This window comes from Bos taurus, chromosome 3 (genome assembly GCF_002263795.3).
Source record: "Bos taurus isolate L1 Dominette 01449 registration number 42190680 breed Hereford chromosome 3, ARS-UCD2.0, whole genome shotgun sequence".
NCBI classification, from domain to species: Eukaryota; Metazoa; Chordata; class Mammalia; order Artiodactyla; family Bovidae; genus Bos; species Bos taurus.
Window position 1 is genome coordinate 119,575,303 of NC_037330.1, and position 26,211 is coordinate 119,601,513.

The 26,211-nt window shown below is 56.9% G+C and overlaps 1 protein-coding gene across 1 annotated transcript; it reads left to right on the plus strand.

Moving 5' to 3' along the window:
- Positions 1-228: 228 nt before the first annotated feature.
- On the plus strand, positions 229-11,033 carry LOC132344959 (A-kinase anchor protein 17A-like). The gene is made up of 5 exons (XM_059885278.1): positions 229-383; positions 2,612-3,389; positions 4,060-4,208; positions 7,210-7,450; positions 9,072-11,033. Exons 2-5 carry the CDS (start codon positions 2,628-2,630, stop codon positions 10,023-10,025), a joined length of 2,106 nt encoding a protein of 701 aa, XP_059741261.1. The 5' UTR covers positions 229-383; positions 2,612-2,627; the 3' UTR covers positions 10,026-11,033.
- The last annotated feature ends 15,178 nt before the right edge of the window (positions 11,034-26,211 follow it).

Below are 26,211 nucleotides of genomic sequence, written 5' to 3' on the forward strand. Positions count from 1 at the left end.
ACAGGTAGCAGGGTTGGGGGCGGGGCGGGGCGGGGCGGGGCGGGGTGGGGGAAGGGCGCGGCGAGCTCGCGCACGCGCACCGCAAAGCCCGGGCCGGCCGGCCCCACCCACGGCCGCCCCGGAAGTCCCGCCTCTGGGGGGCGGGGCCATGGCCAGGAGGAGAAACCTGGACCCGCCGCGCGGCCAGCTTCCGCGGGCCCGAGCGGCGGAAGCGGAAATGCGTCACAGGGGCGGGCGGCGGCGGCAGAGGAGGCGGCAGCGGGTCGCGTCGGGGGCGCCTCCGGCGGACGGCGGTGGCGGCGGCGGCGCCGGGCGGGGAGGCCGGGCCTGCCGGCGTCGTCGGGGGCCCGCGGGAGAGCTGGGGCCAAGGCGGCGGCGGCCTGGTACGTGGACGGGGCCCCGCCCGCCGGCGCGAGGGACCCCGGGGTGTCGGGGGGCCGGGGAGGGCGGCCTCGCGCGGCGGGCGGCCGGGGCGCGGGTCTCGTGGGCCTGCGGCCTTCAGGGGTCGAGAGCCTTTGAGGGGCCTGGGCGCTGGGGGCATGGGGGTGACGGAGAACCGGGGGCCGGGGGCTGAGGGGGTCTCCCGGGACGGCCGGGGCGGGGGTGTCCTGGGCCTGCGGACTTGGGAGTGGGGGTCTGGGGACTTGGGGGTGTGGGCTTTGGGGGTCGAAAGCCTTTGAGGGGCCTGGGGGTGACGGACAACCGGGGGTCGGGGGTTGAGGGGGTCTCCCGGGACGGCCGGGGCGCGGGTGTCCTGGGCCTGCGGACTTGGGAGTGGGGGTCTGGGGACTTGGGGGTGTGGGCTTTGGGGGTCGAAAGCCTTTGAGGGGCTTGGGGGTGACGGACAACCGGGGGCTGCGGGGGTCTCCCGGGGGTGCTGAGAGCGGGGGAGGGGGGGTTTCTGGGGGGGATTTGGGAGAGGGGACAAAGGCGATTGAGCAGAGGAGGGGAGGTCCCCAGGGAGCTGCGGGGTTGGGTCAGTGGACAGGGCTGTGCAGGCGAATCGGGGTCCACCAGGGTCGGAGGTAAGCAGGCTGTACCGGGGCTGGGGGTGAAGCTAGGGGTTACTGGAGGTTGGAGGGGGTTACCGGAGCCATAGGGGGCGGCTGGGGAGAGAGAAGGTGGGAGTTGGGGCAGTAGGGTGAGCATTTGGATGGGTGGAGGCGATGGGGATCGTGAGGGGCTGCCAGGGGTGTGTTGGGGGTGGGGTGTGCAGCGAAGGGGCTGGGGGTCGTCCCCAGGGTGCAGGGGCAGCTGGGCGACCAGGGAAGATGGGAATCTCCAGGGTTCCTAGTAGGCAGTGGGCTTCTGGAGTCTCTGACTCCAGGCCTCTCTGAGGTCTTTGGGGTTTTCTGCAGGTGGAGGGGGGCTGTCGCCACTCAGCCCAGGCTGAGCCCCCTCATTAGTGCCCCAGACCCGGGCCAGGTGACTCTTTCTCCAGCTGGGATCCCTCCACCCCAGTCCCTGCAGCTTCTCTGGGGTCTGGGTGTGTGTGTGTGCTTAATTGCTCAGTCGTGACTCTTTGTGACCCCGTGGACTGTAGCCCACCAGGCTCCTCTGTCCGTGGCATTCTCTAGGCAAGAAGACTGGAGTGGGTTGCCATGCCCTCCTCCAGGGAATCTTCCCGCCCCCGGGATTGAACCCAGGCCCCTCGGAAGCTTTCAGAGCCATCTGGTGGGCGGGCGCACAGCCCAAGGCCACCTCCATTACTGTGTGCTGTCCATGGGTCAGGTCTGGCCCTGCTTTGCGGAAGTAGGCACCTGTCCGACCGGTAGGGAGAAGCTGGTTGAGGGGGAGGAGAGCACAGTCAGCTCCCCGTCCGTGGCTTCCGAGAGGCCCTGCGGCTCTGATAGTTTTATCTGGACACAGAGAAGGTGCTTCTGCCCTCGGTAGAGATACTGAAGTCAACGGTCCTTAGCCGTTCTCTCAGCCTGAAAGTTCCTTCCTGTTTCTGCGGGCTTCCTCCTGCACAGACCTTCCCAGGTGTTTGTGTGGGTTGTCCCTTCCCCGGTGAGGCATCTCTGCACCCTCCATGGAGGTGGCCTGTCCCCCACACCCCGAGGGCAGGGACCCTGCTCATCTGGGCTCCCGCCATCCCAGCCCTGCTGGAGCTGTGTCTGGGTATTGGGGGCAGCTCAGTGCCCATGGAGGCTTGGGGCAGGCAAGTGTTCCTAAAAGTTTTGCAAACCCATCTTTTTTCCCCCTGTATTTGTGTAATCTGATTAAAAGGGCCCATATGTCAGGGGCTGGGGCTTCCTTGGTGGTTCAGACAGTAAAGCACCTGCCTGCAATGCAGGACACCCTGGGTTCGATCCGTGGGTGGGAAAGACCCCTTCCTGGAGAAGGGAAGGGCAACCCACTCCAGTATTCTTGCCTGGAGAATTTCACGGGCAGAGGAGCCTGGCGGGCTGCAGTCCACCGGGTCCAGAGAGTCTGACACGACTGAGCAACTAACCTTGAGGGGCTGAGGGGCCTTCCCTGACGTAGCGACCAGTGTGTTGGGCAAGCAGAGGGCAGACGGGCCCCCCTGCCCCGGGCCGCGTGCTGGCCAGCCTGGGGGTGGGACACCGGGCCGGCCATGAAAACGCGGCGTGCGCGTCTTGTGTTTCAGGCCCAAGGTCCCGGCTATGGCCGCGGCCACCATCGTGCACGACACGTCTGAGGCGGTGGAGCTGTGCCCGCCGTACGGCCTGTACCTGAAGCCCATCACGAAGATGACCATCAGCGTGGCACTGCCGCAGCTGAAACAGCCGGGCAAGTCCATCTCCAACTGGGAGGTGATGGAGCGGCTCAAGGGCATGGTGCAGCACCACCAGTTCTCGACGCTGCGCATCTCCAAGAGCACCATGGACTTCATCCGCTTCGAGGGCGAGGTGGAGAACAAGAGCCTCGTCAAGTCCTTCCTGGCCTGCCTGGACGGCAAGACCATCAAGCTGAGCGGCTTCTCCGACATCCTCAAGGTGCGCGCCGCAGAGTTCAAGGTCGACTTCCCCACGCGCCACGACTGGGACTCCTTCTTCCGCGACGCCAAGGACATGAACGAGACGCTGCCGGGCGAGCGGCCGGACACCATCCACCTGGAGGGGCTGCCGTGCAAGTGGTTCTCGCTGAAGGAGTCGGGCTCGGAGAAGCCGAGCGAGGAGGTGCTGGTGCGCGTGTTCGAGCGCTTTGGGGAGATCCGCAACGTGGACATCCCCATGCTGGACCCTTACCGCGAGGAGATGACGGGCCGCAACTTCCACACGTTCAGCTTCGGCGGCCACCTCAACTTTGAGGCCTACGTGCAGTACCGCGAGTACGCCGGCTTCATCCAGGCCATGAGCGCGCTGCGCGGCATGAAGCTCATGTTCAAGGGCGAGGACGGCAAGGCTGTGGCCTGCAACATCAAGGTGGGGAGTGGGGGATGGGGGGCGGGGGACAGCAAGGTGGGGAGTGGGGGATGGGGGCGGGGGACAGCAAGGTGGGGAGTGGGGGATGGGGGGCGGGGCGGGCTGCGCCCCAGGGCCTCGGGCACGGGAGGGCTGCCTGGGGCGGGGAGTGGAGGGGATGGGGGGCCCGGGGCGGGCGGCGGGCTGCGCCCCAGGGCCTCGGGCACGGGAGGGCTGCCTGGGGCCCCCACGCTGCGGGCGCAGAGTCTGTGTCTCAGGAAGCGTGGGGGCAGTGGAGCGCTCTCGCAGCCCCCGCTGAAATGAGGGGCGCTGCCCAGCATTGCCGCGGACGCTGGCCCGGGCGCTGGGTGGTGAAGGCAGCTGGCCACAGGGAGTGGGGGGCGCCCCACCGCAGGAGGGGGGAAGGAGCCACGCTCTCGCGGGCGCCGGGGCAGGCAGGGCTGGCCTCTAGGCGCGCTCGTATTTCCGGCGGAAGGGGCCGTCCTGGAAGGGCTGGGGTCCCGAGCGCTCATTTCGAGCCCTGCCCTCTAGTCCCGAGGTCCTCCCGGTCAAGGGCGTTAGGGGAGCCCGCTCTCTGCGGTGAGTCTGAGGCAGGCCGCCTGCTGAGCGCAGGGCCGTCTGCATGTGCAGGACAGTGCGAGCTCGTTCTAACCCTGCCCTGCCTCCGAAGGTGTCTTTCGATTCCACCAAACACCTGAGCGACGCCTCCATCAAGAAGCGGCAGCTTGAGAGACAGAAGCTTCAGGAGCTGGAGCAGCAGCGGGAGGAGCAGAAACGGCGGGAGAAGGAGGCGGAGGAGCGGCAGAGGGCTGAGGAGAGGTGCGTGCTGCCGGGCCGGGCTCCGCGGGCCTGTGTGCCGGTGGGTGGGGGGGGCGGGGGGGGGGGGAACGCCGCGGGAGTGCGCGGCCTGCGGCCCAGCCCCAGGGCACCGCCGGTTCCCGCTCTGCCTTCCCGCTGAGCCTCCCGGGGCGCCGTGCACCACCTGCTGACGGGGGCACAGAATTTTTGTCCATCTTACAGGCTTTTGGCATTCAGGCTGAGGCTGCCTTAAAGTGAAGTAGGCAAGTGAGGGTATTGTCGGCTTTTCCCAACAAGAGATATTTAGAAGTCCTGTAAAGTAACAGGCCTCTCGGGTCAGGACCTTTGTCTCCCGCTTTTACGTTCCGCGCTAGTGGAGAACCCGCCTGCCTGCCAGTGCAGTGGGCTTACGTGGGTTCCATCCTGGGCGGGGAAGATCCCCTGGAGAAGGAAAGGGCAGTCCACTCCAGTGTGCTGGCCTGGAGGGTCCCGTGGACAGGGGAGCCTGGCGGGCTGCAGTGCGTGGTGCCACAGGGTGGGGCAGGACGGAAGGGACTCAGCCTGGCGCCCTGTGAGCCCCGCAGGCAAGCTGGCCTGTGGACGAGCTGCATTCTGGGAAGGGGGCAGCAGTCCTGGTGCTCCCTCGTGCCTCCTGTGCTTGGGTGTTTCTTCCCCGCACTTGTCCGTGTGCGCGATGGGCAAGGTTTCTCTTGTGTGTTTTGCAGTGTTGAGTCTCAGGCGTGTGTGGTCTGGGGTTCATTCCTCACCAGCCTGTGTGTGTGTGTCTGGGCTGACCTGACTTGCGTGTCGCTCCGGCCTTGGGGCTCCTATGTGGTTCCCGTTTGGTTCCGATGGTCACTAACGCGGATTTGGGCCTGTCTCTGGGGTCAGCGCTTCCCCGGTCTGCCCCGGAACCCATTTCCAGAGCCGCAGGTGCTGGGGATGGTGCCGGCCTCTGTGCAGGCAGCCGGCCAGGATGTGGACACGGGTAGGGGGTCGGGAGCCCCGGAGTGAGGCCGTGGCTGCAGAGAGGACAGATGCCCGGAGAGGGCGGGGTGTCCTGGCCTCGTGGCGGGCCTCAGGTGGCGGCCACAAGCGGGGAGCAGTTTGGATCTCACACTGGACGAGGCCCTAGAGTCGGTATGCCGGCCACAGGCTGAACCAGGGAGCTCCGGCGGCATGCGCACCACGGGTCCTGGTCCCAGGCAGGGCCCGTCCTCTCTCTTCCACAATCGACCTTGTCCGAAGTCCCTGAGCTGGGCGTCACAGAGCTTACCCCACGGCCTTTCTGGGGCGTCACAGAGCTTACCCCACGGCCTCTCTAGGGCATCACAGAGCTTACCCCACGGCCTCTAGGGCGTCACAGAGCTTACCCCACGGCCTCTCTAGGGCGTCACAGAGCTTACCCCACAGCCTCTAGGGCGTCACAGAGCTTACCCCACGGCCTCTCTGGGGCGTCACAGAGCTTACCCCACGACCTCTCTACGGTTTCGGGACAGGCACTTTTCTCCACCTTCACGTTAATGTGGGGAAACCGCCCTGAGGGTGGCCTTTGAGCTCAGGCGGCAAGGGGTGTCGTGGGGGGAGACCAGCTCACAGCCGGCGGGGCGGTACCTCTGACAGGGCTGAGGAGGTTGGGCATGGCTGGCCTGGCATGAAACGTGGGCCCGTGGGTGCCCAGGAGGCCCTCGGGTGTGCAGGGCTGTGTGTCCAAGCCCAGTTGGCCTCACTGTTAGCCTGCGGGCCAGCCCGGGAGCCTGGGCGTCTTGTCCTTCGTCAGAGGCGAGCGAGTTGGTCCTTTGCTGCTAATGAGGTACAGCGTGGCCTGCAGCAGTCCTGTTCCTGGTCACGGGCCCTTAGCTGGACAGCTGAGGGCTCTGGGCACTCAGGGCCCCTGACTAGCAGTCTGAGTGGCAGCCCCTCACTGATCCCTGCCGAGGGAGACCTTCTGGCGTGTGGCCTCCTGGACGCCAGCGTTCTCGCGAGCCGCCTTGCCTCCCTGCGTGGCCGCCTCTGCAGCTGGAGCTTGGGTCCTCCGGCCTCCTTGTCCAGCTGCTTCTCTGCTGACCTGGCACCCTGGGAGTGATGCCGGCTCTTCTGCACAGTATCCTTCCTGGCCCTGGCGTCCCCGTGCCACATGCTGTCCAGGGCGGCCTTGCGTCTCTGCTGTGCCCGCCCTGCCCCTGGCCTGAAGGTTAAGACTGAGGGGTGCGAGTGTTCCATGAGGACACGCTCATTGGTCTTCCTGCCCCTGGAGGTCTGGATCCCTCCCAGTCGTGTGGGGGTCCTGGTTTCTGGATGAGGACAGGGTGCCGTTGGGTCTGAGCTGGCCGGCGCTGTGCGGGTGCTTACGGGACCGCCACTGTCTCCAGGTGCTATCTACGCGGTGACCTCACGGGGTTTCCCCCAGGGATGCGTTATGTGGGGCCCCCCGTTGGGGGACACCCCCTCCCCAGAGCAAGCAGATTGGCTGTGTGTCACTGAGCGTGTGCCTTTTCTGCAAGTCCCCATGAAACGTCATGCTGTGTGCTCTCGGGGGCTTCCAGTAGCTGGGTGCTTCTGGAACCTTCCTGTCACCGGGTGCATGCCTGCTCCCCTCCAGCTCCGGGGCTGGGGGCTCGGGGTGGGAAAGCCCAGGGCAGGGGTCTCTCCGGCGTTGGGAGCAGGGCCTGTCCAGCGCTCGGGCTGTGCCTGTGTGGTGCCCGTGGTGGAGGGCCTCCTCCCTGTGCTGCTGAGGCCCGTCCTGGTTCGTCTGCTGTGGTCCCTACAGGAGCAGCTGGATCTGGTGAAAAACTCCGCTTCCCACCATCAGCCTTGTTCAGTTGTCTGGGCTGGGGTTGGGTTTAGCCAGGCTCTCCCTGGAAACATGGGAAAGCCTCGCCCTGTGCGCGCCTCGCTCCTGGGGTCCTCGGCCGTGGCTGAGATGTCTGTGCGGACAGAGCGCTAAGGAGCCAAGTGCTGCGATCACCAACCCGGGCCCCATGGCCCTCACGGAGCCGTCATGTCCCACCCGCCCGCCCAGGAAGCAGAAGGAGCTGGAGGAACAGGAGCGCGAGCGGAAGCGCGAGGAAAAGCTGCGGAGGCGCGAGCAGAAGCAGCGGGACCGCGAGCTGCGGCGCAGCCAGAAGAAGCTGGAGAAGCTGCAGGCGGAGGAGCAGCGCAAGCTGCAGGAGAGGATCCGGCTGGAGGAGCGCAAGCTGCTGCTGGCACAGCGCAACCTGCAGTCTATCCGGCTGGTGGCCGAGCTGCTGAGCCGCGCCAAGGTACCGCCCGCCCAGGGGGACGCCCCGCCCTCGAGAAGCTCCGCCCACAGGGAGTGACGCGCCCACAGGGACTGCCAGCCTCTAGGGATGACCCACATCCATGGGCGCTCCACCCATTGCGGGGTGGCCCACGCTCGGGGATGCCTGGTACAGAGGGAGGATCGGCCCTTGGGATGCCGTACCCTCGGGGAGGCCCTGCCCACATGGCCTGCCAGCCTATAGGGATGCCCTACGCTGGGCCATGCCCCCCTCACAGGGCCTGCCAGCCTATAGGGATGTCCCATCCCCATGGATGACCTGCCCACGGGTATGCTCCGCCCCTGGGAAGCTCCGCCCACAGGGCCTGCCAGCCTATAGGGATGCCCTACCCTGGGGGATGCCCCGCCCACATGGCCTGCCAGCCCATAGGGATGCCTGGCTGTTCAGGGAGGATCGGCCCTTGGGAGGCCTGGCCTTCACGGACGTGCCGCTTCTCCCTGGCGCCCGGTTCTAGCCCAGGGATGGCGTTTGTCGCGGGGGACCGCGGTTGCAGCGCCCTGTGTTGCCCCAGGCCCGGGCTGTACCCCGAAGAAATGGCAGCGCTGTGGGTCTGCGTCCCCGCAACCAGGCCTCCGAGGCCCGGCGCCGCAGCCGCGGGGTGGCCGGGCTTCCCCAGCGATGGAAGGGCCCCCGCCTGGCCCCACGACTCTCTACGCGCTCCCGCCGAGCCCATGGCGCCGGTGTCCTTCAGGCCAGGCGTCCCCGACCGCCCGGGAGGACAGGGCGGGCTCCAGACGAGGCGCGGTCCCCATGTCAGTCCTCGGAGCCGGGCTGTCCTCCTGCCCCCACGGCCGTGAAGCTGGAGGGTCCCTGCTGCCCTGTGTGGGTGGCGCGCGTAGAGCCCAGGCAGGCGCGGGGCGACCCTCACCTGCCATCTGGTTACAGTTGTGACCAGTCTGCGGAAAGGAGAGCAGCGTGCGCGCCGAGAGCTGTGTTCTTATTGCGTGGTGAACGTTGAAGACCCCGAGCAGGCCAGGCCTCCACGCCTCCCACACCCACGCGGGATGTCAACTGTCCGCACAGTAATCTGGGGCCCACGTGGCAGGGAGCGTGCACCGGAGGGCCCGGGCCGCCCTCGAGGCGCCCCCCCACCCAGGGCTGTGCCGAGGAGGTTTGCCGGGCTTGCTCCTGGCTGACGATCGTGGCTTCCGAGCGTGCCACCCGGAGAGGCCTGGTCCGCCCGAGAGGGGCCTTTCAGGAGGGCTGTGCTGGGAATCGGCCGGGCTTGCTCCTGGCTGACGATCGTGGTCTGCGAGCATGCCATTTGGAGGGGCCTGGGCTGCCTTGAGAGGCGCCGCTCCCCGCCACCCCCGCCAGGGTTGTGCCCAGGAGCTTTGCCAGGCAGCCTCCTGGCTGGTGATCATGGCCTCCGAGTGTGCCACCCGGAGGGGCCCGGACCCCGATAGGCGCCCCTCCCCAGGGTTGTGCCCAGGAGCTTGGCCGGACTTAACCCCCAGCTGCCGGTCGCAGGACTCCCGGTGTGGTTGGACCCAGCGGGCCGCGCTCCAGCCGGGCTGTCCTTGGAGCGCCCACCCGCGCTGAGAGCCCGGCTCATGCCCCGCCGCCCCGCTCTGTCCCGCAGGCCGCCAAGCTGCACGAGCACGAGCACAAGGAGGAGAGCCTGCGGCTGCAGCAGCTGGAGGAGCGGCGGCGGCTGCAGGAGGCCGAGCTGCGGCGTGTGGAGGAGGAGAAGGAGCGCGCGCTGGGCCTGCAGCGTCGGGAGCGTGAGCTGCGCGCGCGTCTGCTCAGCCTGCTGCTCAGCAAGAAGGCGGACGAGCCGCGTGCCACCGCTGCCGAGTCGGGCCCCGCCTCCCCCGCCGACCTGCTCCGGCCGGTGTTGGACATCCTGCACACCGTGTCGGCCTCGGCCGGCGCCGCGCCCCGGGACCGGGAGCCCGCGGTGCGGCCGGCCGCCCCCCAGAACCTGAACGGGAGTGCCGCCGCTGCTCCCGCTGCTGCCCAGGAGGAGGCGGCCCCGGGCAAGGAGGGGCAGGACCCTCGAGGCCCGGACGCCGGCCACTCGGAGAAGAGGTGCCCCGCCGTGCTGGCCTGCATCCCGGACAACACCCAGCAGCCCAAGGCCGCGCCCGCCGCCTGCGAGCCGAGTGCGCCCCGGAAGGACGCGCGCTCCGAGCAAGACAAGTGCAACCGGGAGCCCAGCGGGGGCGGCGGCCGGGCCGGCGGCGGGGCGGGCCGGGACGAGGGCGGCGATGGCGAGCGCAGGCACAAGCGGGAGCGCAGCGTGCCGCGGCGGCGGGCAGGCAGCCGGGAGGACGGCAGGCCGCGCAGGGAGCGGCGGGCGCACCGCAAGCGCTCGCGCCAAGGCCGCAGTGCTAGCCCCGAGGAGCGCGGCCGCTCCCGCAAGTCCCGCAGCCGCAGCCGAGAGCGGCGCAGCCGGCGGGAGAAGAGCCAGAGCCGTGGCCGCGAGCGGGACCGCAGGGCTAGCTCCAGCCGGAAGCGCAGCCGCCATCGGCGGGGCGACGACAGGCCGCGCTCAGGCTCCGCCGGCCGCCACCGCAGCGCCTGGAATAGGTAATGCAGGCCGCGCGCCCCGGGGCCGCCTTCCCGGAGACCGGCCGTGCCACGGGCGCCCGGGGAGCGTCCCGGCGAGGAGCGCAGGGCCCCAGGCTTTTCCTCCAGAGTATCCTCCAGGCGGCAGCCCTAGTGCGTCGGGCTCGTGATCACGAGCTTCGGTTTCCCATCAAACTGTTGATCCAGTCGCTTTAATGTCGCCGGTCCTCCCTGGATCAGGAGAAGCTCAGGGGGCTGCGAGCCTTGAGCATCGGAGACCCCGCCGGGCGCAGCCAGACCAGCTGCGCGGCATCGGGCCACCGCAAGGAGACACCGTGTCCTGACCTCACAGGAGCAGAGCCAGGCCGCAGTGACGGGGACGTACCGGCTTCCAGTCCGGCAGCCGCGGCCCCACCGGGCATTAAGAACAGGAAGCGTCTCGCTGGAGGTCTTTGGTTTGTTTTTTGTTTCTCCCGTTTTTTGTTTTGTTTTTCCCCTTTTCTGTAGGGTTAACCTGTCGGGAATGAAGTTTGGGTGGGATGCTAAAGGCAAGTGGCTGTTGACGCGATTGTCACCGGAAGGAAGCTGCGTGCTCCGAAACACGGAAACTCTTTACGGGCGTGGGCTGGTGCAGACGGGATACAGAAGAGTCCCAAACATTCACTTTGTACGAATTCAAGTCATTCAGCATACAACAGAAGAGCGTCAGGTGGTACACAGGGGTCCCAGACATTCACTTTTTACAAACTCAAGTCATTCAGCATAAAACAAAAAAGCAGGCTGGTTTAAAATTAGCTTTGGTTTCTAGTCAAGGTTAGCCTGTGTGGTTTTTTTAAGAAGCCGTTTTGCTAAATTATTTTTACTTGGAACGTTTCAGATTTAAGGCTGCAAACTTGTTAAATTTTATAATTGTCAGCTTCTCCAAGGGAAGCTTGGAAATACTTAAAAATAGCTGTAACGTCCACCTTAGGAGAGATGGTGTTTATTCCAGTTTGCATTTTTATGGTAAAATAAAATCTTTTTTTCCAATGAACTCATGTTTCCCATGCTTACGTGGGGAGTTTTTGTTTTGTTTTCAAGGTCTTTAGGCTGTCACTAGCTGAGCATAATCTAGTGTGTTTAAAATCACTTGGTCATTTGTAAATGTTCACTTCACATGCCATTACTATCCTAACATAACTCCCTGGAGAGCATGGTCCTCAGAGGTGTTTGGTTTGTTTGCAAGTGAAAGCGTTGGTCACTCAGTCGTGTCCAATTCTTTGTGACCCTGTGGACTGTAGCCCTCCAGGCTTGTCTGTCTGGGGGATTCTCCAGGCAAGAATCCTGGAGTGGGTTGCCATTTCCTCCTTCAGGGAATCTTCCTGACCCAGGGATTGAACCCTGGTCTCCTGCATCGGCTGGGAGATTCTTTACTGTCTGAGTTACCCCTTTAGCAAGTTTACAAGAGCAGTTTTTTTTAAAGCTACAGCGCTATTTTGAAAAAGTGATGGAAAGACAGTGGTTGTTTCTAAACTTGAGGTAGTGGGTAGGTGTTGGTGCCCTCGCAGGGACCCTGGTTCTGAGAGAGGGGCACTTGTGTGAGTCACTAATTCGTGTCCATCTCTTTGCCGCCCCGTGGACTGCAGCACGCTCACCGTCTCCCAGGATTTGCTCAAACTCCTGTCCATTGATCCGTGACACCATCCAACCATCTCATCCTCTGTCGTCCCCTTCTCTTCCTGCCCTCAATCTTGCCCAGCATCAGTGTCTTTTCCAATGAGTTAGCTCTTTGAATCAGGTTGCCCAAGTATTGGAGCTTCATCTTCAGCACCAGTCCTTGCAATGAATATTCAGGACGGATTTCCTTTAGAATGGACTGGTTGGATCTCCTCGAAGTGCAGGGGACTCTCAAGAGTCTTCTGCAACACGAGAGTTTGAAAGCGTCACTTCTCTGGCGCTCAGCTTTCTCTATGGTCCAGCGTCACACCTGTATATGACTACTGGAGAAACCATAGCTTTCAGTATATGGGCCTTTTATCGGCAAAGTGATGTCTCTGCTTTTTAAGATGCTGTCTAGGTTTGTCGGAGCTTTTCTTCCAAGGAGCGTCTTTTAATTTCTGGCTGCAGTCACCATCCAGTGTGATTAGGGAGCCCAGAGAGTAAAATCTGTTACTGCTTCCACTGTTTCCCCATCTATTTGCCATGAAGTGATGGGACTGGATGCCCTGATCTTAGTTTTCTGAATGTTGAGCTTTAGGCCAACTTTTTCACTCTCCTCTTTCACCTTCATCAAGAGGCTCTTTAGTTCTTCACTTTCTGCCATAAGGGTGGTGTCATCTGCATATCTGAAGTCACTGATATTTCTCCTGGCAATCTTGATTCCGGCCTGTGCTTGCTCCAGCCCAGCGTTTCTCATGATGTACTTTGCATAGAAGTTAAATAAGCAGGGTGACAATATACAGCCTTGACGGACTCCTTTTCCTATTTGGAACCAGTCTGTTCCATGTCCAGTTCTAACTGTTGCTTCCTGACCTGCATACAGATTTCTCAAGAGGCAGGTCAGGTGGTCTGGTATTCCCATCTCTCGAAGAATTTTGCACTGTTGGTTATGATCCACACAGTCAAAGGCTTTGGCGTAGTCAGTGAAATAGAGGTCGATGTTTTTCTGGAATTCCCTGGCTTTTTCTGTAATCCAGCGATTTTTGGCCATTTGATCTCTGGTTCCTCTGCCCTTTCTAAACCCAGCTTGAGCATCTGGAAGTTCTCAGTTCAGTTACTGCTGAAGCCTGGTTTGAAGGATTTTCAGCATAATTCTTACTAGCACGTCAAATGAGTAAAATTGTGTGGTAGTTTGAGCGTTCTTTAGCATTGTCCTTCTTTGGGATTGGAATGAAAACTGACCTTTTCCAGTCCTGTGGCCACTGCTGAGTTTTCCAGATTGGTTGGCATATTGAGTGCAGCACTTTCACAGTATCATCTTTCAGGATTTGAAATAGCTCAACTGGAATTCCATCACCTCCGCTAGCTTTGTTTCTGGTGATGCTTCCTAAGGCCCACTTGGTTTCGCATTCCTTGTTGTCTGGCTCTAGGTGAGCGACCACATCGTCGTGGTTATCCGGGTCATTAAGATCTTTTTTTGTACAGTTCTTCTGTGTATTCTTGCCACTCTGCTTCATCTCTTGTGCTTCTCTTCAGTCTTTACCATTTCTGTGCTTTTTCATGCTCATCCTTGCATGAAATGTTCCCTTGATAGCACCAGTTTTTTTGAAGAAATGTCTAGTCTTTGCCATTCTGTTGTTTCCCTCTATTTCTTTGCATTGTTCATTTAAGAAGGCTTTCTTTTCTCTCCTTGCTGTTCTCTGGAACTCTGCATTCAGTTGGGTATATCTTTTCCTTTCTCCCTTGCCTTTCACTTCTCTTCTTTGCTGAGCTATTTGTACTGCCTCCTCAGATAACCAGTAACTTCCCCGGTGACTCAGTGGTAAAGAGTCCGCCTGCAATGCAGTAGCCCCGGGAGATTCAGCTTCTATTCCTGGGTCGGGAAGAGTCCCTGGAGGAGGAAATGGCAGCCCACTCCAGTATTCTTGCCTGGAGAATCCCACAGACAGAGGCGCCTGTGAGCTACAGCCCGTGCGGTCACAGAGCATGGGACACGACCGAGCGCTCCCGCAGAGAACCACTTTTCCTTCCTGCAGTCGGACCTCTGTGTGCTGGTCTGACGTCCACAGACTCCACCAGCCTCGGCTGAGAACGGTGTTTACCAGCTGAGCTTGGTTGAATCTGGTGACAGAGAACCACAGATGCAGGAGACGAACTATGGGACTTTAACATTGGAGAACTTGGGTACCAACCGTGGGTCCTGGGAACCCCACCCAGGGTAATGGTGTCGGGGGCTGGGGGACGTTTGGGAGGTGACAGGTGATGCAGGTCGAGCCCCCGTGCACGTCTTCATTAAAGACTCCTGGACTCCCCAGGGAGCTCCCTCGTCCCTCCCACCACGGGGCACACAGCGAGAAGACACCCTCAGAGCCAGCAGGAGCACTCAGCAGACACTGTGCCCCCGCCAGGGTCTTGGACATGCAGCCTCCGGGACCCTGAGGAGGGTTCTCTTATTTCTAGGGCCCCCTCACCTGCTGTGGGACACCACGCGAGCCGCAGTACCCGACACCACGTGATGTCTAAGACCATCCAACCACGTCCCCTCTTGCTTTAGGGCAGCAAGCTAAATCATCCCACCGTGCCGTCTCCAGACTAGAAATGAAAAGTGTTACTCCCTTCAAAGAGAAAACACGAGGACAGCAATAGTACTCACCACTGTCCTCGCTGACGGCAATACAAGGGGAAAAGGCGCTGGCAGGGGTGTGGAGAGATTGGCTCCTTGTGCGCTGCTGGTGGGAAGGTAAAGTAGGGCAGCTGCTGTGGGAAGCACTTCAGCCGTTTCTTAAAGTGAAACGCGGAGAAGGAAATGGCAATCCACTCCCGTAGTGTTGCCCGGAGAATTCCATGGACACACTGCAGTCCATGGGGGTGGCAGAGTCAGACACGACTAAGCGACTAAGGCTTAAACGGTCAAACGTAGAAGTTCTGTGGGATCTACTTGCCCCACTCCTACGAATACACCCGAAAGATGTGAAAAGAGTTTTCCGAGAAAGACTTTCTACGGTAATTTCATAACAGCACCATTTACAACGGCCATGAGTATGGAAACCACCCAGGTGCATGGGTGGATGGATGGATGGGTGGGTGGGTGGGTGGATAAATGGATGGATGGCTGGGTTGATGGATAGGTGGATAGATGGATAGTGGGTGGTTTGACAAATGGATAAACAGCATGGGTTCCACGCACACAGTGGAATATGACGCAGCCTTGAAAAGGAGCGAAGCTCTGACAGGCTGCAATGTGGGTGGGCCCTGAGCACACGATGCTCAGTGAGCGAGGCAGACAGAAGGACGCTCGGTGTGTGACTCCATTGATCGAAAACACCCACAACAGGCAGATCCACAGAGACAGCAAGTGGGCTTGTGGTGCCAGGGATGGGAGGAAGAGGCTGAGGAGTGACTTTTAATGGGGACGGGGTCTCCTTGGTGGGGTTGGGAATGTGATGTGATAGGCGTGATGTCTCCACAGCACTGTGAAAGGCCTCAGACCTTGCGAGCTCACTTAACACAGTTTTACGTTATGTGCATTTTTGTTGCTCAGTTGCTCAGTCGTGTCTGACTCTGCAACCCCATGGATTGCAGCACGCCAGGCCTCCCTGTCCATCACCAACTCCCAGAGCTCGCTCAAACTCATGTCCATCGAGTCGGTGGTGCCATCCAGCCATCTCATCCTCTGTTGTCCCCTTCTCCTCCTGCCCTCAATCTTTCCCAGCATCAGGGTCTTTTCCAATGAGTCAGCTCTTCGAATCAGGCAGCCAGAGTATTGGAGCTGCAGCTTCAGCATCAGTCCTTCCAGTGAGTATTCAGGGTTGATGTCCTTTAGGATTGACCGGTTTGGTCTTGCTGTCCCAGGGACTCGCAACATTTTAATGCAATATTGACCATTTTCCTTGAATAAAAACCTAAGAAGAGGGTGTTTTGGCTTCTACTTTTGATTTCTCCTTTCCCTGGGAGGATCACTTGGTGTAATGACTGGACAAAACTGCACAGAGTTAAAGCCAACCTCCTGACCGTGGGTGGTGGTGAAGGAGAGGGCACCTTTATTACAGCAGGTGCTGGACGGGGGCTGGACAGGTGTGGGCGGGTGCTCAAAAAAGGCAAACTCCCCCCGAAGGCTTTCAGTCAAACTTCTTTAGAAGGCCACGTGGTGCCCGAGGGGCCATCGGGGAACGTCTGTGATCAGCTGGTGCAGGGCTGCTCGATTCACAGTGAGAAAATGTCACAGCTGGGGTCATGGGGGTGGGGGTGGAGCAGGGGTGGAAGGTTCTCAGCCATCAGTCCTCAGGCGCCAGTCTTCTAGGGCTCCTTGCTCCTCGGGTGGTTAATTTCAGCCACCTGGTGGTGATTTCAGCATCTGCAAAACAATTCCGGACGAGTGCATCAGAAAAGGTTAGCCGTGAACTTTAGGGAGGAAGTGAATCGGAGGGCGCGGGGGATGGGGTCTCTTCCTGCAAAGGCACCTTAGGGTCCTGCTCGGTTACAAGGATTTCCTGGGCGCTTTGGGCTTTGTCAACGTTTCAGTCCAGCTCAGACTGCAGCACGCTAGGCCTCCCTGTTCATCACCAACTCCCAGAGTTTACTCAAACTCATGTCCATTGAGTCGGTGATGCCATCCAACCATCTCATCCTCTGTTGTCCCCTTCTCCTCCTGCCTTCAATCATTCCCAGTATCAGAGTCTTTTCCAGTGAGTCAGCTCTTCGCATCAGGTGGTCAAAGGATTGGAGTTTCAGCTTCAGCATCAGTCCTTCCAGTGAATATTCAGGACTGATTTCCTTTAGGATGGACTGGTTGGATCTCCTTGCAGTCCAGGGGACTCCCAAGAGTCTTCTTGTAATCCCCAGACATCGGGCAGCCCCGCCCTCTTGGGCCAAGTGCAAAAGATGAGGGTGGCATGGCCCCCGCCCTCCTGCCCCCAGGCTCCCCGCACGTCCCCCCGATCCCAGGCTCAGACGATACCATCTTCCTCACGTCCACCAGTCCCCAGCGCTCTGTGACCCTCCAGTTACTCGTAATGTGGCCACGCGTTCTGGGAAACACTTTTTCAGAAGGACAGTGCAGATGGTGGAGTGCAGTTTATTACACCGGAGGGCCCAAGGCAGAGTCTCCTCCTAGCCAAGGACCCTGACCAGCTTTTCTGAAAACCTTATATACCCTAAGCATCCGTGCCCAAACCCACCTCCCCAAATTCCCTGAAACTAGTCTGAATGAAGGAAGAAGATGCAAAGTTAACCCGTGATTCATATGCCTTAAGCCGAGGTGGTTAACAGTGGACAATTATCAATAGGCCTGTGGTCATACCCCAATAAGCAGAATAGAATGTATGATTCTATTCAGTCACACAGATAATTAGGGTATTCTTTTAGATGACCGAGAGTCTAGGTACGAATCCTGGGGTTCTTCCATCTGGGGGTCTGGTTTTCCAGTTGGTTGTTGTTTCCATAGATAGTGGGCATAGAGCTCAAAGTCCACAGTCCAGCCGGAAATGGAGTCCTGCTCTCAAGACGGAGCCTGTTCTGTGTTTCCTCCTTTGGAAATAAATCCGTAGGGGTTTTCTGGGGAGCGTGTGACAAATGGCCACGAGCTGGGGACTTAAATAAGAAACACTCATCATGCACGCTTCTGCCCGGTCGTGTCCGACTCTTTTGCGACCCCGTGGACTGTAACCATCCAGGCTCCTCTGTCCATGGCAATTTCCCCTGTAGCTCAGATGGTAAAGAACCTGCTTGCCATGCAGGAGACCCGGGTTCAAAGAATGAGTGAGCGACTTGGAGTTTCACTTGCAGCAGGACAGGGGCCCTTCCCTGGTGATTCACTGATAAAGGATACACCTGCAAAGCAGGAGATGTGGGTTTGATCCCTGGGTTGGGAAGGTCCCCTGGAGAAGGAAATGGCAACCCACTCCAGTGTTCTTGCCTGGGGAATCCCATGGACAGAGGACCCCGGTGGGCTACGTCCATGGGGCCGCAGAGAGTCAGACACGACTGAATGGCTAACACACGTACTGGAGTGGGTTGCCATTTCCTTCCAGGGGATCTTCCCCACCCAGGGATGGAAACTCGTCTCCTTTGTCTCCGGCATTGCAGGCAGATTTTTTTTTTTTTTTTTACTAGCCGAGCCAGTGGGGAAACGAAGAGATGCTCACGCTCCCCCTAAGAGTGAAGATTGCGCAGGCCACAATTCACACCCAGTGCAGCCAAATAAATAAATGTTACTTAAAAATCCGTACGTTGATTCCCTGCAGGGCCCCTGCGGTAGGAAGTAGGAATGTGGAGTTTCTTCAAAGTTAACCCGTGAACTGAGGGCACTCACGTGAAAAGGAGGCCAGGGTGTCCCAGGGCTGAGCTCCCTGCAGAGGCTCCGGGGGAGGGTCCTCCCCGCCTCTTCCAGCTTCTGGGGGCTCCAGGCGTCCATCCCTGGGCTGGTGGCCGCCTCCCTCCCGTCTGCCTGCGTCTCCACGTGGCTTCTCCTCTGTGTCCGTGTCTCTCCTCTTCTGTGTCCTATAAGGATCCTGTCATGGGGTTTAGGGCCACCCCCAGCCAGGAGGACCTCATCTCAGACCTTGCCTTTATCACACCTGCAGAGACCCAAGGTTCCAGGAATTTTAGGGGAACAGTCTTCAACCCAGAGCAACATCCCAGTTTCAGAGATGTTAGATGTTTTTGTTTTCTTTTTTTTTCTATGTTTTTGCCACCCACAGTACATGGGGTCTTAGTTCCCCGATCAGGGATTGAACCTGTGTCTTCTGTAGTGGAAACTACACTGCCAGTCAAGTGTCTTAAAAGTTCTTTTTTTTTTTTTTTAATCTGCATTTTGGAGTTGATGCAACCATTTCTCATGTAATGACTGGTGGTTTAGTCACTAAGTCATGTCTCACTCTTTGTGACCCCATGGACTGTCAGCTGCCTGAGTCCTCTGTCCGTGGGATTCTCCAGGCAAGATTACTGGAGTGGGTTGCCATGCCCTCCTCCAGGGGGATCTTCCCGACCTACGGATCGAACTTGGGTCTCCAGCACTGACAAGTGGACTCTTTATTGACCGAACCACCCAATGACTAGCTCGTGTTGAATCTTTGATTTTACACATCGGACCTGGAGTGTTTTAAAAGCCAAAAACCTGATTTCCTGATTCAGGGGATCCAAGCTGGCCCATTTGAATGCAGAGTTCCAAAGAATAGCAAGGAGAGATCAGAAAACCTTCCTCAGCAATCAATGCAAAGAAATAGAGGGAAACCACAGAGTGGGAAAGACTAGAGATCTCTCCAAGAAAATCAGAGATACCAAGGGAACATTTCATGCAAAGATGGGCTCGATAAAGGACAGAAATGGTATGGACCTAACAGAAGCAGAAGATATTAAGAAGAGGTGGCAGGAATACACAGAAGAACTGTACAAAAAAGATCTTCACGACCCAGATAAGTGATCACTGACCTAGAACCAGACATCCTGGAATGTGAAGTCAGGTGGGCCTTAGGAAGCATCACTATGAACAAAGCTAGTGGAGGTGATGGAATTCCAGTTGAGCTGTTTCAAATCCTGAAAGATGATGCTGTGAAAGTGCTGCACTCAATATGTCAGCAAATTTGGAAAACTTGCAGTGGCCACAGGACTGGAAAAGGTCAGTTTTCATTCCAATCCCAAAGAAAGGCAATGCCAAAGAATGCTCAAACTACCGCACAATTGCACTCATCTCACACGCTAGTAAAGTAATGCTCAAAATTCTCCAAGCCAGGCTTCTGCAATATGTGAACCGTGAAATTCCAGACGTTCAAGGTGGTTTTAGAAAAGGCAGAGGAACCAGAGATCAAATTGCCAACATCCGCTGGATCATTGAAAAAGCAAGAGAGTTCCAGAAAAACATCTATTTCTACTTTATTGACTATGCCAAAGCCTTTGACTGTGTGGATCACAATAAATTGTGGAAAATTCTGAAAGACATGGGAATACCAGACCACCTGACCTGCCTCTTGAGAAACCTGTATGTAGGTCAGGAAGCAACAATTAGAACTGGACATGGAACAACAGACTGGTTCCAAATAGGAAAAGGAGTCCGTCAAGGCTGTATATTATCACCCTGTTTATTTAACTTACATGCAGAGTACATCATGAGAAACGCTGGGCTGGAAGAAGCACAAGCTGGAATCAAGATTGCCAGGAGAAATATCAATAACCTCAGATATGCAGATGACACCACCCTTATGGCAGAAAGTGAAGAACTAAAGAGCCTCTTTATGAAAGTGAAAAAGGAGAGTGAAAAAGTTGGCTTAAAGCTCAGCATTGAGAAAACTAAGACCATGGCATCTGGTCCCATCACTTCATGGGAAATAGATGGGGAAACAGTGGACACAGTGTCAGACTTTATTTTTCTGGGCTCCAAAATCACTGCAGATGGTGATTGCAGCCATGAAATTAAAAGACGCTTGCTCCTTGGAAGGAAAGTTATGACCAACCTAGACAGCATATTAAAAAACAGAGACATTACTTTGTCAACAAAGGTCTGTCTAGTTAAGGCTATGGTTTTTCCAGTGGTCATGTATGGATATGAGAGTTGGACTATAAAGAAAGCTGAGCGCAAAAGAATTGGTGCTTTTGAACTGTGGTGTTGGAGAAGACTCTTGAGAGTCCCTTGGACTGCAAGGAGATCCAACCAGTCCATTCTAAAGGAGATCAGTCCTGGGTGTTCATTGGAAGGACTGATGTTGAAGCTGAAAATCCAATACTTTGGCCACCTGATGTGAAGAGGTGACTCATTGGAAAAGACCCTGATGCTGGGAAAGAACTGAGGGCAGGAGGAGAAGGGGACGACAGAGGATGAGATGGTTGGATAGCATCCCTGACTCAATAGACATGAGTTTGAGTGAACTCCCGGAGTTGGTGATGGACACGGAGGCCTGGCGTGCTGCGGTTCATGGGGTCGCAAAGAGTCAGACACGACTGAGCAACTGAACTGAAACTGAAGCTGGCCCAGGGGCAGGTCTCTGAACGGCCCCTCCCCCAGGCAACTTGCCCTTGCCGTCAAGATTGAGAATTCGGGCAGAAAAACATCCTGTTCCTTCAAGTCCCATCATGGGTCCTGAGATCGGAGACTGTGGCCGACAGGAGGGTGACCGTCCATCTGGAGAATAAGATGTGCTGATGGTCAAATAGTCAGAGGCTCTGAGTCCATGGATCCAGTCCCCATCCTTCCTTAGTTGCAGTTCAGTCACTCAGTCGTGTCGGACTCTTTGCGACCCCATGAATTGCAGCGCACCAGGCCTCCTTGTCCATCACCAACTCCCGGAGCTTGCTCAAACTCATGTCCGTCGAGTCGGTGATGCCATCCAACCATCTCATCCTGTGTCGCCCCCTTCTCCTCCCGCCTTCAGTCTTTCCCAGCATCAGGGTCTTTTCCAATGAGTCAGATCTTTGCAGAATTTCTTGTCTGGCCTCTGATCTGTTCAGTCAGTTCAGTCGCTCAGTCATGTCCGACTCTTTGCAACCCCATGGACTGCAGCACGCCAGGCCCCCCTGTCCATCACCAACTCCCAGAGCTTGCTCAAACTCATGTCCATCTTGTCAGGGATGCCATCCAAGCATCTCATCCTCTGTCATCCCTGATTAGTTTCCATTGATTAAGGAGGCCAGGAAACCCTGGTTAACACTTTCTGCTCCTGGAAGAGTGAATCCAAGCTCCGACCTTGAATTTCAGGGTTCAGTCTCAGGTCGTGCTGATCCTCTTTAACCCTCCATCTCATCACTAAACTAATCGCCTTAAGTGAAGATCCGGGATTGATTCCGCAGCCTCAGGGGAGCTGGCTGAGAAAGGGCTGCCGGCGGTTTAATCAAGCAAATGCACTCAGTGGCCAGTCGTTCTGTCCCCCTGGGGGTCCCTCCTGAGGATCCCCCCATGGCCTTCCCCGTTAGGCTTTCTGCCAATAAACCTTTATCGAAACCCTGTCTACCTACCACCTGTCCGGTTAACAAGGCTTTATTGGAACCTTGTTCCATCACCTGTGTGGTCAGTATTGCTTTATTGGTATCTGTTCCACCACCTTTTTGTCAATAAAGCTTTATTGGAACCTTGTTCTAACACCTCTCTGGTCAATAAAGCTTTATTGGTATCTGTTTCACCACCTTTTTTGTCAATAAAGCTTTATTGGCACCTTGTTCTAACACCTCTCTGGTCAATAAAGCTTTATTGGTATCTGTTCCACCACCTTTTTTCTCATCAATAAAGCTTTATGGGAACCCTCGCTTGCCCAGCCACGAAGCACAGAGGACCTCTCTGAGGCACAGCATTGGTTCATAGTTGGAGCTTTCCCCCAGCCCCTTCTCCAGCAGCGTGTGCCCAGAAACAGGGCATGAGGTACAGCGTGGTCAGCGGACACGGACGTGTGCTTGCCGGGGTTCAGGGGAGGCTGTGTGGTGGGGGGTGGGGGGTGGAAGCTGAAGCACCCATCTGGGCTCCATGAAGCTGAGCGTCAGAGATGGCTGGGAAAGAAAGAGCGTATCCCCAGTGGGGCTGTAGTGGCTCAAGGCAGGACAGCAGCTTAGGGCAGGTTCTGGGCTTCCTCCCACAACAGCATGGCTCACCACGGTTCCTGGCGATTGAAATGCCACTGCCGATCACCCTGATAAACGCGGATGCATTGACCACCCCTGTGTATGAGGCTGAATCACGGGTCCCCAAACAGCTGTCCACGTCCTCACCCCCAGAACCTGAGAACCTGGCCTTGTTTGGACAAAGGTTCTCTGCATACCTGATGGAGTGAAAGATCTGAGATGAGGTCCTTCCTGAATGGGGGTGGCCCTAAACCCAAGGACAGGGTCTTTATAAGACACAGAAGAGGAGAGACAGGGACACAGAGGAGAAGCCATGGGGAGATGGAGGCAGAGACTGGAGGGAGGCGGCCTCCAGCCCAGGGATGGACGCCTGGAGCTCCCAGAAGCTGGACTAGGCAGGAAGGACTCTTCCCTGGAGCCTCTGGATGGAGCTCAGCCCTGGGACCCCTTGAGCTCACACATCTGGTCCCCAGAACTGGGGGAGCACAGATGTCTGTGGTTTTAATCCCACATTCTGTGGTCATTTGTTATGGCTGCACCCAAGACCCACCCTCCGCCACCCCCGCCACCCGCCGAAATGAAGGGCCCAGAGACTGTTCAGTCCATGCAGTGAGTCATCATCCCTAGTGATTAGTGGGCATGTGGGTTTGGGACCAGTTGCACCGCTGATGGTACAAGGATGGGAGGGGGCTGGGGTGACAGGCGATTTTCGGGCTGTGTGCTCATCAGAGACAGAAGGTGTGAACAGAAGCCCCAGGGGTCCATCGTAAGCTCTCTCATCCCCTTCACCAGGTTAATGGAATCTCCTAGAACAATCCATCTTGGGCTCGCTCCCCGGCGTCCAGCTTACAGGGTCAGTAGTGACATGCTGGCCATCTGCCCAGGTTGCTCATAGACTAGTGAAGCCCAAAGCTAAGATAGCCGGGGTCCCTCCAAGCCAGACCGGCCCAGAAGGAAGATGTGCTCCCAGGAGGGTGAGGGCTACAGTCTCCTGAAGGAATACGCCAACGGCTTCATGGTCTCCCAGGTAGGAAGAGGCTCCACCGGCTGAGGTTCTGTTGCCGGGAGGTGAGGAGGACAACAGGCACTCAGTGCTGAGCGAGGACGCGGTCTCCTCCGGGGGGCGCGAGGGTGCGCTGGGACTCTGGGCGAGTCCACGGGCAGAAGCTTGGCCATCGGGGCCTGGGGCCCTTCTAGGGATGTGTTGGCCCTCACGGAGTGGCGTCTCAGAACGACAGTTGTAGGGGCTTCCCTGGTAGCTCATTTGGTAAAGAATCTGCCTGCAACGCAGGAGGTCCAGGTTCCACACCTGGGTCGGGAAGACCCCCCGGAGGAGGAAATGGCAACCCGCTCCAGGATTCTTGCCTGGAGAATCCTGTGGGCAGAGAGGCCTGGGGGGCTACAGCCCATGGGGTCAAAAATGAGTCAGACATGACTGACTAACCCTTTTTTCACTGTGTTAGTGAAACAGGAGTGCATACAATCTTATTAGAATAAAACTTAATATAAACCGAGTATTAAGAAATAACATCTCAATAGAAAAAAGGTGAATCCGGCGTTGAGGATAAAACTGAATAGGACCTCAGCAGAACAACAGACTTAATAAAATCGTGGGTGGGTTGGGAGGCTGGGATTGAGACATATACACACACTGTTGATCGTGTGTATAAAACAGGACGGATGAGAACCTGCTGTACAGCTCAGGGAACTCTACTCAGAGTTCTGTGCTGACCTGCTGCTGCTAAGTCGCTTCAGTCGTGTCCGACTCTGTGCGACCCCACAGACGGCAGCCCATCAGGCTCCCCCGTCCCTGGGATTCTCCAGGCAAGAACACTGGAGTGGGGTGCCATCGCCTTCTCCACTGTGCTGACCTACATGGGAAGGAAATCCAAAATAAGAGGGGATATATGTATAAACGATGGCTGATTCCCTTTGCTGCCCAGCAGAGACTAATACAACATTGTAAAGCTACTGCTGTAAAATTAACTTTAAATATTTCAATAGAACGAGAGTGAATCCAGTGTTAAGAGAATAAATGTAAATACAACCTGAGTGGAATGGGAGACTGAGTAAAACTCAGTAGAAGGACGTCCCTGAGGGCTCAGTGACTAAGACTCTTGAGTTCCCAACGCAGGGGCCCCGGGTTCGACCCCCGGTCAGGGAGCTAGACCCCACGTGCCACGACTAAGACCTGGTGGAGACTAAGAAATATAAGTAAAAATAATTTAAAAACTCAATAGAATAAAATATGAATACGACCTTAGTAGGATGGGTTCAAAACATCTCAGACAAGAGGGATTGCAACTTTACTATAATTAGAGTTAATACAACCTCAGTAGAAAAGCGAACGCTATATTAATTGGATAAAACTTAATGCAACCTCAGGAGGAAATTGATAAAACCTCGATAGAACGAGAGCGCACCCAACTTTCAGAGAATAAAACGTCCTCCAGCCTTACAGAATGAGAGTCGATACCCCGTTAACAGAACAAGAGCTGAAACCATCTTAATAGAATGTGACTGAAGACAACCTGCGTACGAGGAGAGCTAATGAAATCTGAATGGAAAAAAACCTGAGTGCAACCTCGATGGAGTGAGCGTTTATAATATCTCAATAGAATAAGACTGCACCCAACGTTAAGGCAAGAAAATGTACTACGACCACTTGGAATAGGAGTTCATGAAATGTTTTTACATAGAGAGTGAACGAGACCCGAGCACAGCGCTTATACAATCACTGCAGGGTAAGTGTCAGTCACTTAGTCGTGTCCGACTCTGCAACCCCATGGACTGCAGCCCGCCAGGCTCCTCTGCCCATGGGATTCTCCAGGCAAGAATGCTGGAGTGAGTTGCCATTTTCTCCTCCAGGGGATCTTCCCGACCCAGGGATCAAACTCGGGTCTCCGGCATTGTCAGGCAGACTCTTTCCTGTCTGAGCCACCAGGGAAACCCCAGATGCACTTGTCTGCTGAAACCCAGGAATAGGGAGTGAATAAAACCTGAATATAGGCGCTGGTATAATCATAGCAGGGTAAGAGATCATGCCAACTTCACTGAACAAGAATCAACACAACTTTAACAGGGTGAGAACTGATTCCGCGTTAATAGAATACGGCTGAATACGACCTTCGTACAAGGAGAGTCAATAAAATCCTAATAGAAAAAAATCTGAATGCACTCTTAATGGACTGTTCATGACATCTCAATAGAACAAGAGTCATTACAACTTAATATAATTAGAGTTAATATTGAGCTCACTGCAAGAGCTGATACCATCTTAAGAGGATAAAGCTTAATACAATCTTAATATAGTAGGACTTGGAGCGACCTATTAAGGATAACAACTAATAAAACCTTAAGAAGAGTAGATACAATCTTTACAGAATAAGAGTTAATACCGTCTTAACAGAACAGGAATGGATATGGCCATTTTAATGTAAACATTTAATTTTATACTGGGGTATAGCCAATGAACCGGAGAAGGCAATGGCACCCCACTCCAGTGTTCTTGCCTGGAGAATCCCAGGGACAGGGGAGCCTGGTAGGCTACCGTCTATGGGGTCACACAGAGTCAGACACGACTGAAGTGACTTAGCATAGCATAGTCAATGAACAATGCTGTGATGGTTTCAGGTGGACAGCAAAGGGACTCAACTATACACACCCATGCGTCCATTCTCCCCCAGCTCCCCTCCCACCCAGGCTGCCACACGACACTGAGCAGAACTCCCTGTGCTGTCCAGCAGGTCCTTGCTGGTTCTCCATGTTAAATACAGCAGTGTGTCCATGTCCATCCCAGACTCCCTGACCATCCTTTCTGCCGCCAACCATAAGTTCATTTTCTAAGTCTGTGAGTCTTTCTATTCTGTAAGTTGGGTTGTGTCATTTCTTTACAGATCCCACATGTAAGGGGATGTCGGATGATATTTTCCCTTCTCTGTCTGACTCACCCTCCTGAAGAGTGTGAGTCTTCGGAGAACTAAAGCTGACTCTGTCTTCATTGCCCCGAGGTTCTCTTTGCTGCCTGTGAGCTG